Source organism: Coenobita brevimanus, chromosome 22, assembly GCF_032717465.1.
Source record: "Coenobita brevimanus isolate Jiangsu-jjx chromosome 22, ASM3271746v2, whole genome shotgun sequence".
NCBI lineage: Eukaryota > Metazoa > Arthropoda > Malacostraca > Decapoda > Coenobitidae > Coenobita > Coenobita brevimanus.
In genome coordinates, this window is record NC_136975.1 from 45,793,255 (window position 1) to 45,809,536 (window position 16,282).

General features: G+C 41.7%; 1 protein-coding gene across 1 annotated transcript in view; it reads left to right on the forward strand.

Moving 5' to 3' along the window:
* LOC145392504 ((E3-independent) E2 ubiquitin-conjugating enzyme UBE2O) overlaps positions 1 to 16,282 on the forward strand; it is a 55,573-nt gene that overhangs the window by 2,447 nt on the left and 36,844 nt on the right. Inside the window, exons 2-3 of the mRNA XM_080266894.1 lie at positions 213 to 386; positions 1,601 to 1,768. Coding sequence (XP_080123020.1) covers positions 213 to 386; positions 1,601 to 1,768 — 342 coding nt within the window. The remainder of the gene's footprint in view (positions 1 to 212; positions 387 to 1,600; positions 1,769 to 16,282) is intronic.

Genomic DNA, 16,282 nt, shown 5'->3' on the forward strand with positions numbered 1-16,282 from the left:
GAGGTGGCTACTTACTTGTGGACGATTGGTCTTTCTAGCCAGACAGAGAGGGGTAGAACTACCACCACCAACTCAGTCTTCTCAGTTTGCCTACCTCATTTGCTTCCATTCCATGCTTTCTTAGGCTACACACTTAATTACCATATCCATCTACCTTTGTTTTGGCCTGCCATGCCCCATCCCACCTGGTTTATTGTTATGAAAAATTTCAGGTTGGACTGGCTGATAGATCCCTTATGCCTGGTGATGTTGTTCGTCGCTTGATACGAGGGAAGGACACTCAGCGGGGTTACTGTCGCCAGGTTCATGTCACATCCAGCGTCCAAGTTGTGGGCACTAACTTGGTCATACTGAATGTTGACAGCAATGATCTCACCCCACTAGAGGTACAGTTTTTTCTTTCGTTCTTTCTTTCTTTTTAATGTGTCTGATGTGTAAACTGTACAGTAAGTCTTCACACAAGTTGACTTTTTTTTTTTTTTTTATCTTATATATATATATATACTGGTATATAATATATATGTATATATATATATATATATATGGAGCCTCCGTGGTACGGTGGTAGAGTGTGCATTTCGTACACGGGTGAACCAGGGTTCGCACCCCGCCAGGGTAATAAACTTTGGGAGTGTTCACCCGGCCACGTACTACATTGGCAGACACAAGAGGTGCTGTGGTTGAACCAGTGTTATAAAGTATGCTTGCACCCAGTCGGCTTGTGCGAGCTGATTACACTTGGTTCACAGACTACACACACATCCAAAGCCACTCCAACACTACAATTACACTTACAAGCACTGCTCACCCTACATACAATCTCTACTAGACAGCCTAAGCCACTTGGTAGAGATATATTGGCTGTATCGTCCCGACTTCTGTAGGGATAGGCCGGTCCTGTAGTGGATACTCAAACGGCTGATGATGATGATGATGATGATATATATATATATATATATATATATATATATATACTGTATATATATATATATATATATATATATATATATATATATATATATATATATATACAGTATAGAGAGAGAGAGAGAGTAAGTTATAGAATCACTGCTTATTAAGGTTGTATTGGTACCTAAGAATCTGGTTTGCAAGTTTCACTCAATTAAGAGTAGTTATACTGTATTAGAACTCATCCATGATTTAAAGGAGAACTGGCTATAAACAGTTCAAGTTGAAGATGTTTATATATATATATATATATATATATATACCAGGTATATATACAGCATAGAGACAAAGTTACAGAATCACTTCTTATTAAGGTTGTATTGGTACCTAAGAAGCTGGTTTGCAAGTTTCACCTAATTAAGAGTAGTTATACTGTATTAGAACTCATCCATGATTTAAAGGAGAACTGGCTATAAACAGTTCAAGTTGAAGGTGTTTGTGTTGGTCATTGTGGTGGCCCCAGGTTCAGTTAAATATGATAAATGGGGTAGCTGCAGTTGTTCATGTGCTCACACATCTCTGAGCAGCACTTGATTGTAGACACAAGCATTATGCAGAATGTTTTTGATAAAGGAATTCAGCAGCCCAGGATTGCAAACACAGACCTTATGCATAATATTATTTCCAACAGGAGTTTACAACAGACATTGCTGTTGCACTGGACTCATGGGTGGGAATGGTTCATATGGTGAAGTGCCGGCTGGTGATGCAGTGCAGTGATGGTTCCCGCTGCATCATGTCTGACGGAGATGCTCTCGAGTTAGACGACATGAAGGACACGCGAGATAGGGTTAGACTGGTACTGTCCTGTCAGGCTCAAGATAACCTCGCTCTTTTTTATCTTCCTACACTGTTGTACCATTTTTACTGCATGGACATATTTTTGGATGTTGTTCATGCTGAATTTTATACTTGGAGTTTTTCTTATTTTAAATTGCTTACATAGTAGTATACAGTAGCTCATTATGTTATAGTTTGATCCAGTATAACAATGAATTGTGTGTGTGTGTGTGTTTGTAGGAGTGGGTAGTGTAGGTGGGTGGATAATGTAGGTGGGAGAATGGTGTAACTTGTATCACCTGAAGTGAGTTGGATAACATTAGAAAAGCATGAGTATGAGGATAATAGTGGGAAGAATGGAAGATGAGGAGTGGGGAAATATGTAGGTAATGGAAGGTGTACCTGTCCTTTGCAATTACAATAAATCCTTCATAATGATGATCCTGGTAATATGGTGTTGGTGATAGTGGTTGATATGGTAATAGTAGTGATAATAATGGTAGTGATGATAGTAGCTACATATATATATATATATATATATATATATATGAAGGAAGGAAAGACGAGAGGAATGGGCAGTCACCCGAGAGCAGCACTACTTCGAGTGAGTGAATAGTGAGCTCCCCCACCTACTGTACAGCTCTCTTTCTCTCTCTCTCTCTCTCTCTCTCTCTCTCTCTCTCTCTATACCGGTATATGTACATATATATATATATATATATATACCGCATATATGTGTCTCCAACATATAAAGACGCTCGTATTGTGACTGGGATAGATTAAAACTGCTCTGTTACCTGCCAAGTTGCGTGGGACAGAGCAATAATCCTGATGTGATTGAAATATTTTCTCACATAATGGATGTACCTGGTTTGTCAGAAAATTCAGGTGGTTCAGCTTTTATCACACCATGGTGTAGTGGTAAGAGTGCCTGACTTTTATTTAGAAGTCTCGGGTTCAATTCCCAGTCAGATATCCAGACCTGTTCATTATCCGGATACTGGACCTTGTCTGTATTAAACCATTATGTGAATTTACTTGCTATTATCAGGAGGTAAAAGTCCCCTAAAACTTTGGCCAGCCAGCTGACATGTTCAGACTTTCAGTAGCTATTGTGCCCATTGGGCTCTAACCGTGTGCAGGAAATGGGCCGTAACCCACAACACGAGATAAAATGTCCGTCTGCCCCTATACTGAATGGTCAGTGTCGCATGCCAGTCCGATCACTCCCTATGAACCTCCAGCACCCAAGCAATACCGACTGTAACCCACAAGCGGTGTCAAAACGTCTGTATGCATCCCCACTGAATATCCAAAGTTGTGCAGCCACCGGGATTAGCCTTTCCCAGCTGCCACCATGTGTCTGACAGAGACCACAAGCCTCAAGTCAGGTGAAAGCGCCCATCCACCTCAACACTGAATGTCCAAAGTCGCCCAGTCACCGGGAGTTGTGTCCCAACAGCCAACATGCATGTAAGACAGACCACAAGTCAGGTGAAAGCACCCATCTGCCTCGTGACAGAAGGGTGAAAATCCTACCTACAGCCTCGTTTCTCCCCCCCCCCAACCCATCCCTCTTCCATACCCTTCCATGCTCCCTACCTTATTAGCCAGGCCTCCCAGCTCCCCCCTCCCTCCTTCAGTCCCTTCCTTCCTTCTCGCCAAAAGCCCCTACCTGTGGCTTTTAAAAGTTGTAGGCGACTTATTCGATTACTATTGGTCATCTCAAAATTCCGTGAAATCCACGAGAAAGCTCATGAAATTCTGCATTTATACAATTGCTTAAGTCTTGCAAAGTGTGGGCAAAATTTTGCACTAGGATGGTGGGAAGGTAAGTTTTACTCTTGAACATCATTTATTCTCACAGCAGTTTTGTTGTTTTACTCATCAGTTTTTTGTGTTTTTATTAGCTTATAATATAAACACCAGCAAAGATGATGGTATACCATTTATACCAGTGTAACCAGTTGCTGGTGGCATATTTGGTTTTGTGTGTGTGTGTGTGTGTGTGTGTGTGTGTGTGTGTGTGTGTGTGTGTGTGTGTGTGTGTGTGTGTGTGTGTGTTTGTGTTTCCTTTTGAATAGTGGAAGGGGTTAATGTAGATGTGTTATTGTCAGACATTGTAACAGAAATCGGTGTTCAAATTAAAATAATAGACCTGATATATGTGTATGTGCTGGTATTTCTGTGCTTCATGATAAATAATCAGTTATTGGAATTTCCCACCCTCCTCAGTTGACTGTTTCCTTTGTAATGACATCTTGTGATAAATGTTTGTGATATTATGTCAAGTCAGTAATTATCATAAAATTTGAGATTTGTGATTATCACATCAACCGTTTCTTAGTTACTTTATGATCCCTCAAATAGCTGATCACTGTGTTAGTTAATTTGAGTACTTGATTTGAAAGTGTTTACTGGTTTATTGACATTCGGCTTATTGATTGAGGATCTTTTATTTTATGCAGATAATGTGAAGGGGCACAGAAGTGTCAGGGATACGAAATGGTAAAGGTAGGAATGGTGGTAAGATGACAGAGAAAAAGGAAGTCATTTGAGGTCTTTGAACAAGCAGTGAAAAGTAGCAAGGTGGCAAGGAAGAGAAAACTGTGATAAAAGGTATAACTAGGGGTACTCTGCTGTAGAGGGATGTCTTCATGTGGTGGTATTGATATAAACAGGCAGTGGAATTGCTTAGTTATAAAATTTCTCTTATCTCTTTCCAAGTTCCATCAAATAGAGGATGGTGGACTGCATGGCATTTTCAGCCTCCAGTGCACTTGGTTCACATTTTTAGATAAACCAGGGGCAGCAGCTACTGCTACGACTACCATTAAGAGTGCCTAGAGTGGAGAGAAAGATGGGATGAGAGAGATTAGATTAGATGTGAGGATGTGACTTAAGTACTGATGGTGGTGAGGTTAAAAATTTTATATGTTGGATATGGTAAATGAGTGTGCAGGGCTGTGCGCAGGATTTTTGAAAGGGGGAGGGGTTAAAAAAATTCATAACATAGTTTAATCACTTTATTTCATTCATTCATTCATTCATCCATCATCTCATCCTGTAATGCCCCATGAGGAGCTTATTAGCCCAGGACTAGGCAAGTTGGTCCTGACATTTAAGATGAGAGTGACCAGCCATGCTCATCCTAGAGTGGCATTACGTGAGCAATAAACTATAACCACCCTTTGGATGTATACTGCAGTCTCAATCCAGGTGGAGTGCCTTAATTATGTACCAAACTAAGTATAATGCAATATGGTAGAAGTAGTAGTAGTAGTAGTAGTTGTTCCCTAGGCAGTCTGGCTGAACAGCCCCGAGTCCCTTAGGAAGGCCATGGCCGAGACCGGGCTTTCCCACAGATCTCTCAAAGAGTGTATGTTGTGTTGTTGGCGTAGGTGATTGTGTGCAATGCAGTCTTCCATAATGTGCTTAATAGTATGGGGTGCTGTGTTGCATCCTGGACAGGCATCAGCGACGGAGTCATCCAGCCTCTTCTGGTAGCTTAAGAGGGCTGGATGGTGCCCACATCTCAGCCTGGCCAGGTGGACCCTGTCCTCATGAGGAAGATAGGATTCAGAAGGGTGGATGTCAGGAGGCCGTGCATGCAGCTGTGTGTTGTCTTTAAGTGACTGAATGGAGCGGCGAGTGATCTGAGTGTGGATATGCTTCTGGAAGCTGGTCTGAGGTGGGCGAGGGGGGAGAGATGACAGTATTTGTGTATGGTATCGTGTGCTGGGTGTTGTTTTGATGTTCCTTGGTGTGGGTGGATGTGCTGCCATGTACTGTAGTGGATGTTGTGGGTTCATGGATGCTGCAGCAAGAACTGGGTGCCTCTCATATCTAGGTGATCCTTGACTTTGAGGACTTTGGTTTCTTGATGTAGGTGGTCTGTGGGTGTAGTAGCTGTGCAGCCTGTGATTATTTTTAGGGCCGTGTTCTGTATGGTCTGTAGAGTGTTGTAGTGTGTTTTGGTGAGGTTTGAAGCCCAGGCAGGGCTTGCATAATTCATCACTGAACGTATGTATTGTTTGTATACAGTGGTGGTGGTTTCTTTGTTGTGTCCGAATGTTGTATGGGTAAGTGACCTCAAAGCATTGAGCCTTGGTGTTATTTTATTTTTAATGTTTGTGATGTGTTGTTTAAATGACATTGATGTATTGTATGTTACACCAAGGATTTTGGGTGTGTGTGTGTGTGTGGTAGGGGAATGTTGTTTATGGCGAGGTGTGGGATGTGTCTGTGTTCTGTTGTCCAGTTTGTGAGAAGAGTCACTGTAGATTTGACTGGGGCTATTTTGAGCCTGTTTGTGGTGAACCATTCATGTAGTGTGTTGAGGTAAGGTTGAATGATGTGTGCAGCTGTGTTTGCATTTTGGTGTGTACATGTAAGTGTTATATCATCTGCATAGGAAGCTATGTGTATCTGTGGTGTGTGGGGTGTGGGTACATCGTTCATGTATAGATTAAAGAGTGTAGGGGACAAAACAGATCCTTGGGGGATGCCGTTTGTAAAGTTTCTGATGTTAGAAGACTGACTGACAAATGTTACGTGTGCACATCTGCCTGCTAAGTAGTTTGCCAGCCATCTTTTTGTGTTATTGTGCATGTTTGTGTTGAGTATTTTGTTTGTGAGGTTGTGGCGGGGGATGGCATCAAAAGCTTTGCTAATGTCTAGTGTGATTAGGAATGTTCTGTGTGGTGGCCTAGCTGAATTCATGCCATCAAAAACTCTCTGTGTAAGGTCTGTAAGAAGGGTGTTTGTGGAGTGTAGTGGCCTAAAGCCATGTTGTGACTGGGCTAGGGGAATGTGAGGTGTGACTAGTTGTACTAAAGGGGGTGCAGAGGAGTGTGATGGGGTGATGTGAGGAGGGTAACGTGGGGTCTTTGTTGGTTTAGGGATAGTGATGATATTGCCATGCTTCCAGATGTTGGATATTATGTTGTGTGAGTAGCTGTAGTTTGATATGTTGATGAGTGCTTGTATGCCTTGTGGTCCTAGGTGTTTAACCCACGCCGTCCCGAGGACGTACTTCCACGTCCTCACGTTTTGTCACAGCCAGTCCCGAGGACGTACTTCAACGTCCTGCAATTGCAAGGTTCATAATTTCCACAAATTTCAAAATTCGCGGGAGATTTTCGTTTCGCCCTGGTACCCAAGCCTCCCCTACCTGCCGCCAGGCGGGCAGCGTCCTAGACCCCGCGTGACCCGCGCTCGCCCTTGTCTCGGTCACTCACCTGCCAGCAGTGACCCAGGTCAGACATGGCGCGGAAAGGTCTCTCAGATGAGCAAATTGCATCCGTCCTGGAAGCCTTCACTGGAGACAGTGATTCTCCACTGATGATGATGTGGTGGATCGCGGACACGTCCAGCCAGAGGAAGAAATAAGTAGCAGTGATGAGGAGGTCCTTCGCCCGAAAATCGCGGTATGTGACATACCGTAAGGCAAGGAAGGCCAGGCTGCTCCCCAACCACGTGCACAGCTATCTCTCCATCACGATTCTGATCAGGACGAGGATGAGGACGATGAGGATGACGGAGGGCTAGGACGTGATATCGCCGAGTGGTTGGGAAAGGAAAAAATATCACCACGTGGATCAGAAGGTGGGCGAGAGACGACACCTAAGGTATGGTTCAAGTACTTTGTCTGGGGAAGTAGCAAGTGGTGTGGTGCTAAAGCTGGGAGAAAGGGAAAGTGTTGTGGCGGCAGCACGGGGTGAAAGTGAGAGTGGTGTGGGGGTAGTGCGGGGTGAAGGGGCCATTGGTGGGAGGGAGGCAGCACGAGCACGTGGTGCTCGTAGGCCTAGGGGAGAGGAGGTTGAGTCACTCCCCAGCACTTCTTTCGCCCTGAATATGCCCAAACTTCATCCCCACAGCCCTAGGATGTGTGGAAAGGAAAGAAAGGGAAGGGAAAGGGTAAAGGAAAAGGAGAGGGAAGAGAAGTGCGAGTGATGAGAGGCGCGCTCTCCACCTCCCCCAACCTCCCCACCACCTCACCTCCCCACCCTGACGAAGGGACGATGGTGACGTGGCTGGAGACGGTGGTGTCACATGGAACTGGGAGGATGGGAGTAATTTTACTCCCATCATTCACCAGTTCACTGAGGAGTGGCGGTCAGGTTGCACGGCTCCAGGTGTAAATGCTGGGTCGTCACATTTAGATTTTTTCAATTTGTTTTTTGATGAGGCGTTTGTTGGGCGCATAGTAGAAGAGACGAATATATTTTCACAATCCCAGCGCCTTGAAAGTGAACGCCTAGGAACCACTAGCAAGCATGCAGAACAGTATGACTTTCCCGTGACTATATCAGAGATGTTCCTATTTTTGGCCCTGGTAATCTTGATGGGTGTGGTGAAGAAAAATCAAATTCCTGCCTATTGGACAACGGACCCAATCATCCTAACACCTTTCTTTGGAAAGGTGATGGGTCGTAATAGATTTCAGTTTATTCTCGGCCGCCTCCACTTTTTTGATGCAGATGATCCAGCCAATGCAGATAACACCGATAAAATGAGTGGAGAATTAGGCTGGTATTTGATCATTTCTGGAAATGTTCACCGCCTCATTTTACCCTACAGAGACCTCGTCATAGACGAGAGTCTTGTGTTGTGGAGAGGCAATATTTCCTTTAGGCAGTATATACCCAGCAAGAGACACCGTTTCGGGTTCAAGATCTTTGTTATGTGTGACTGTAAGACTGGTTATGTGCAAGACATAGTCTTGTACAGCCTGACAGACATATAATAGAAGATCGGAGTATAGGACTCTCTGGGGCCGTGGTGAAGACAATGATAGAAGAGTACCTTCATCGTGGTCATAAGGTTTGTACCTGGACAACTGGTACACTAGCCCTCTTCTCGCTAGGTTCCTCCGCCAACACGATACCGGAGTCTGTGGTACAGTCAAGAGAAACCGTCGCCATATGGTCAAGATAGGGAGGAAACTTGACAAGAATGAGGTGGTTTTCTTCCAGGCCAATAACATCCTGGCAACCCTGTGGAACCACAACAGGGAAGTTTGCCTCCTATCAACTGTTCACAGCCCCCTGATGCACCGCACAGACTCCGTGGATCACCGTAGCGAGTGGAGGCGCAACGTATGGAAACCAGAGTCTGTACTTGCCTATAATCTGAACATGAGGCAAGTTGATCAGTCAGACTCGATGATTTCAAGTGTTGACTGTGCCAGGACAACGATGAAGTGGTACAAGAAACTCTTTTTTCCACTTGCTCAACATCACGGTCCTGAACGCCCACTACCTGCACGCAATGACCACCGGAGTATCCGAGACCTTTGAGGGGTTTGTGAGGGAGCTGGCACGTGAAATAATCGCCAAGCATGCCCAGGAAAGACCCCCACACCGCCCCCGTGCCCCCCGTGCTGCTCAGACTCCCCGACGGCTTGCAGGCCGCCACTACCCCAGCTAATCCTTCCGAACCAAACCGTCGTAAACCCCAGCGTCGCTGCCATGTATGTAAGCACTCGACAGTCAGACCATCAACGCAGAGAAAAGACACAAGATACGAGTTTGTCGAGTGCAATGTTGCGTTGTGCCTTCAGCCTTGTTTCAAGGAATATCATAATCTCGTACACTTCTGAAACTGTGTGGGAAGGCGAAATGACGCTCATGATAATGGTAAGAGGCCAGTCAGTAGGTGCTAAGTCAAATATAAAGTTGAAGCGGTGTTATTTTTCAGAAAAATAATGTATAAGATGAGAATTAGTGTAAGTGGAAAGAATTGTTATCAAAACTACACCCACTGTGTAAATCTGGTCAGTAAATATGTGATAGCAAGGAAATAAAGTGGAAACGGGTGTAATGTTAGCATGAATAAAACGTATAAGTTGAACATTACTGTAAGTTGTCATAATTGATGTCACGAGTACACCCACATTCTGGTCAGTAAGTATGTGATAGGAATTATATACAGTGGATGATGTTGTAATGTTAGTAGTAAGGTATTTTATAAGTTGATTACTTGTGTAAGATGAAACAAATGATATCGCGATAACACTCCTGTGTAAGTACGCTGCAAATATGACGCTAAGTTCCATCGTACGTTCAGAAATGATGTAATATCAATTATATCAAGTGTTTACATGTGCAATGTTAGTGTAGAATAATTATATAAGTAAAAAAATAGGTTGTAAGTTGAATTAGTTGTCATAGCGACTTCACCGTGTGTGTTACTATGCGCTAATATTACGCTATATATTTGCGTAAGGCCTGAAATAATCTCAAAACAGTTCTATAAAGTTGAAAAGTGTATAATAATATTAGAAAGGTATTATGTTAGTAGAAAAAGCACAATACGAGTTGAAACATCAGTCACAGCGAGTTCACTCACTACGTAATTTTAGCGCTAGCATTACGCTAAATGTTATCAAAAGGCCTGTGAATACGTAAAACAGTTCAATATATTGTAAAATGGTATAATGTTATTGTAGAAGTATTATGTAAGTAAAAAAAATTATATGTATCATGATTTTAGAATGTTAGCCATTCATCGGAACCAAGTTGGCCGATTTTGCTCGTTTCTCACGATGGTACAATGGTTATTTCTGCTCTATTTTTGTATAAAATCCAATATACTCTTTTATCACATGTTTTTATGTTTGTAATAAATTCATTTCTACTTACTTTCATTGGTTTCCCAAACTTATAATACCATAGAAAACGTTTGATGCTCACACCGCATAGGGAGAACACGGGACCAGGTGGGACGAACGCATACCTGGTTAAGCTAATTAGGGACCCCAGGGACCACTTTCTTTGCCACCGGCCATTGTTTCTGACCAAAAGCGAAAGTTTAAGCAAAAAAAAAAAGGTCGAAAATTGCCCGGGATTGGGGGGTACCAGTGGTCGAAAAGTTGCCGGGACGGGGCAGGTTAAGGTGAATGTTGCTTATGTTGTCTGGTCCACAGGTAGATGAGTGCTTGAGGTTGTCAATGATGTGCTTCGTCTGGTTGTAAGTGAAAGGTGCGTAGTCTGGGTCAGTGGAGAACTGTCTCTTACGTCTGATGATACGTCGGTCTTCTGGGTAGGGGGTTAGATGGCTGACTTGTGAAAAGTGATTGATGAGAGTGTTTGCTTGTTGTTTGTTTGAGGGTATGGTGTCTGTTGTTGTGATGGTAGCATATGATTGTGTGGTGTTGCTGTTGGAAAGTGTGATGCTGTTTAGTGTTTTGTAAAGTTTGCTGATGTTTGTTTTTTGGTCAAGTGTTTGGAGGTAATTTTTCCAATTTAGTGTTTGCTGTTCTGATATTTTGCTGTTTATCTGAGTGTTGAGTTCTTGTATTTGTTGTATGGTGTCTTGTGTATGGGGTGTTGGGGAGTGTTGCAGTGTGTCCCGTTGTCTGATGAGGCCTTGAATTTCTGGTGTGAAGTTGGGGTTGTGTCTCTTTCTGTTGCCTCTAGGGATGTGTCTTTTTTCTGCGTTTTGTATGATTGTATTGAAAGTGTGCACAGTGGTGTTGATGTTTGTGATGGGTGTACTGTTTAGTGTTTCGAAATGTTGTTCTGTTTCAGTTACAAAGGCCTCCCAGTTGGCTCTCTTATAATTAGTGTATGTGTGTTTGTGGCCAGCTGGGGTGATTCTAGTTTTGGTAGTGATGATTGGGAGGTGATCAGAACCTAGGGTTTTGACCACTCTCCATGATGTGGTGGGAGTGAGGTTTGGGGAGCAGAAGGTGATGTCTGGAGATGATGGTAAACTTAGGTACTGTAACTGACTAAAGTCATGAAAGGGTACAAACTCAGGGTGATTTACATACTGACCTTTACAGAACTGTGGAAGTGAAACAAAGAATTAGGTCGTTTACTTGACATCTTTCACTAAGAAACATTGGAAAAAACAAGGGAAAACACTTCTTACCTGCTTATCTCTTACTGTAAACTAACTCATTCTGCACAGAAGTACCATTTGTATACTCTTATGAAACATTCTAGAAATTTCCCCTGCATTCTACAAACTTACATTTTTCTTCAGTAGCTTTCCATGACCTTCCATTTATTCTCTTTGTTAACTAAACATTCTTGGACCTTCATGAAATTTATTATTTTGTTCTTATGTTTTGTAGAACTTTTTAACTTTTATTCCATTATTTTTCTATCTCATAACATTCTAGGATTAGTTAATAAGTTGTGTTCTTAGTATTATTTTCATTCAAAATTTTCATTCTTTCCATATGGAAGCACATTTGTAAAGAAAAATGCGAGAAAAAGTGTGTGCCACTGGTTAAACCTGTGAATTAGGGCCATGATTCTGGGGACTTGAATGGTGAGTGAATGAATGTCTTGCTCATTTCGCTCGGCTTGCTGTCGATAGTTTTCTCTGTTGTGCTCTCTCTTTATTTTCTGGACCCAACCTCAGCCCTTCCTTAAGTGGGAAAAAGACACCAGGATGATGGTATAATAGCTACTTTGTATACTGCTGTAATCAGGTCACTATTACTTCAGTAAGTTTCATTATTTTTTTAAGTTTTGTTAAGCAAGGTTATCCTGAGCTTGATGTTATTTTAGTTTATAGTTTTTTTTTTTTCATAATTAGTTATATTTTTTCCCTCTGTAGTATTATGAGCATAGAATAAGGACACTGCCATAATGAAATCTCAGTTATCAGAGAGTTGTGTTTTCCTTGTTTTAATGATATGCATTTAGAGTTGTTTATGAGTAATGTAACACTTTTTTTATTTTTTTTATTTTTAAGAAGCTGTTATATACAATTTTGTTTCGTTTCATGTCGTTTATAAAGGCTCCAACCTGCTTGCATGAGTCAGCCTCCATGCTGCTCAATCCATGGCAGCCTCCCTATTCATTACCTCATCCCTGAGGTTACATTTTGTTACCCTGTCCCAGGTCTTTTTTGGCCAGCCTCTTTCAGCGCTACCCCTGATGTTCACTCTCTTCACTTTCCACACCCAGTTATCTTCCATCCTCTTCACATGCCCAGACCATCTCAGTCTACCTGTCTTCATCACAACACCAATACACTCCAGTCCCATCCTACCTCACAACTCTTCAATATTAAACCTAGCCACTTCCCCCTCACCCCCCAGGGCCTCGCATCTAAAAATGCACCACACAACCATTTAATCATTGTTGTTTCTGTTTAATGTCCTACGGTTCAACAGTGTAATTAGTTCATTGTCTTGCGGTATGCATGACATTTTACATTACCGAGAGACAGGTAAGATTCTGTCAACGTTTCATTATCTCGTGGCTGTTATTCATTATTTATATGTAGTGTGCATAATTTCTGTTGTAGTGCTGCCCTTCTTTTGCTTCAGTGATGAGTGATTGGGTATATGTCCCATTTCAGCAGGCAAGTAGTTGATGCCTTGTATTTTAGTGGTTTACTTTTTTCTATATGTGGATCTTACCATTGTAGATAATATTAGTATAGTTTCCTGGGATGATTAGTGGCCTTTGTTACAGTAAAAGTTGTGTTCTTAAGTTTTGGGGCAGTTAATTTAATAATGGTGGTGGTGATGTATGTGTTAATAAAAATAAGCATACCTGCTCTTTACACTTAATGGTGACCCCCAGCTTAACCCATTAACTGCAGTATACATCAGGAGATGTCAGGCAGAAGACTGTGAGATTCAGCATCCAAGTCAGGTTGAAAATCAGCACATTCCATTATAAATTTTGACTGGGAGTCTGTCACCAGATTTGAGAAAGATGATTTAATGAAAAACATACCATAATTATCAAATGCTTTAACCCTCCTTCCCATTACTCATGGTGTATTTTTTTAATGCAGATCACTCTAAAATGTGAATCTTGATTCCGTTGCCCTATGTTAAGGTAGATGTTGACTTAAAATTGACATGGCCATATTAAAATATACTCATTCATTCATGTGCTAAAATTTGTCTGCAGTGTAAAATATATATATATATATATATATATATATATATATATATATATATATATATATATATATATATATATATATATATATATATATATATATATATATATATATATATATATATATATATATATATATATATATATATATATATATATATATATATATATATATATATATATATATATATACATATATATAAAAGTATATGGATATGTCGTCATCATCATCATCATCATCATCATCATCATCATCATCCAGAACTCCTTTCCCACCCTAGGGCAGAATGAGGAGTAGCAATATCCAGTCATCCCAAGTTTGCCCAATTCAGTGGGTCACGCTTCCATTCACTCATCATTCAAGCCCCTGGAATCCTGGCTGAATCTGATATGCCAAAAACATTCACCACATTCTGTAGCTTCATGTAAACTTATCCAATAGAGTCAGTCTGGATGCTGTCACCATAAAAGGGGTGCCAAATCCCCGATCATGCACTTCTCACAACTTTTATCCAGCCAGCTCAATCTGTTGTCAGTCCCCTAGCCTCACCAACTTCCATACCTCTTTTCCTCACACACTCATCCACCATATCCCTTCACCTTCTTCTTGGCCTACCTTGCCTTCTTCCTCCTTCAGATTCACTCATATATACCTTTTTCACTACTCTATTGTTATCCATTTTCTCCACATGGCCATACCATCTCAGTACACTTTCTTCAATTCTGGTGTCCACAGACTTCCTCACTCACATCTTTCATGAATCACATTATTTCATATCCTATCCACTCTCTGTACTCCACATACATTCCTCAGCAGTCCCATTTCCACTGCTTTCACTCTTGACTTTTCATTTTCATGCCACACCATTGTCTGATATCCATATGTTAAAGCTCTAACACTCCTTCATGTAAGCCTCGTGCAGCTGCAGCACTCAAGCTTCTGTTTCTTTTCAAGGCCTTCATAGTACCAGTTACTTTCCATCCTTGTGTCACTCAACTGTCCACTTGTTTTGCACATTTTCCTCTCTTTTCTGTACCCAGATATCTGAACTCTTTCACCATTTCTAGTCTCCTCTCCATTCACTGTAACAGCACACTGGGAGTCACCTTCTCACTCAGCAACAATCACTTAACTCTTTTCTACGTTTACGCTCAAGGCATGATGTTTATGGGCATCAGCAAAACTCTGCACTAGCCTACCAAGCTCTTGTGCGGTATTAGCAAGTAGTGCTACATTATCAGCATACAACATATTTGAGATGTTCCATCCATCACCATTCATTACCAATGCCATCCCGCTCTCCATTACTCATGTTTTTACTACTCTTATCACCCCATCCATATATATATATATATATATACAGTATTGAACAACTATGGGGACATCACACAACCTTGTTGCACGCCCACACTGATCGTGAACATTCTTTTAGATGCCTGTTTACCCTTAGATCTGCTTCACAACCATCATCAAAACTCTTTGATGGCGCCTAGCAGCTTACCATCTACAGGTACACCATACATGCACAAAACCTTCCACAGTCCTTCTTTGTCTACTTTGTTGTATGCTTTTTCCAGATTCATTAATGCCATAAACACCTTATAGTCTTCTCACAAGCCTTCTCCACAATCTGTCTTACTGCAAATATTTGATCCACACATCCTTTGCCACTCCTAAAGCCACCCTGTTCATCACTCACTAGGACTTCTGATATCTTTCTTACTTTCTCTATAATGATTCTTCATATACCTTCCCTCCCACACTCAATAAACTTATGCCACTATAATTCTTGCACTCACTTCTCTCGCCTTTATTTTTGTACAGGGGTACAATCACTGTCTTTTCCCACTCTGTTAGCACAGTTTCACTCGTCCATGCCTTCTAACATATCTCCAGCAAGCACTTCATTCCACTCTGTCCACTACACGTAATCATCTCTGTATACACCTCATCAACCCCAGCTGCTTTCCCATTTTTCAGCCGCATCACAGCGTTCTTCACCGGTGTGAGTGTCACGTTTCCTGGCTCTGCATTCTTTCTCTGGACACCCCCAAAATCAGTCGTGTTTACAGCAGCTCTGCTCTCTCTCTTCCCACTCATCAGGCTTGCACAATTTTCTTTCCATCTGGTCCTTACTTCATCCCTATGGGTTAATAATCTACCTCTTACATCCTTCATACTTTCACATTTCTTTCCACAGTCACTTCTACATTTCTTCACCTCTTTCCATAATAACTTCCTATTTTCAGAGTAATTTGCATTCATTTTTGTTCCTAGATCGTCATGTACAGTGCCTCCTTCTTTTTCCTCCTCGCTATTCTTTTTACGTGCTTGTTGCTCTCAGTATATTCTGTTCTTATTTCAATTGAACCACTGTCCCATAACCACTCTAGCCACTTCTTCCTTTTTTCCTCCACTACTCTCTTAACCTCTTCATCCTACCATGCTCTACCTTCTTTGTTGTTACTCATGCCACACCACACACTGCTTTAGCATTTCTAACTAAGCAGTCCCCATATGCATTCCACATGCTGTCCAGATCTACAGTCGCTTCTCGTTTTACGTTGATTCGGTTTACGCTAATTCGCTACAACAATAATAGAAAAGTTCCTTCCCAAAATCCGATTTACGATAAATTTCCCGCTATAACAAT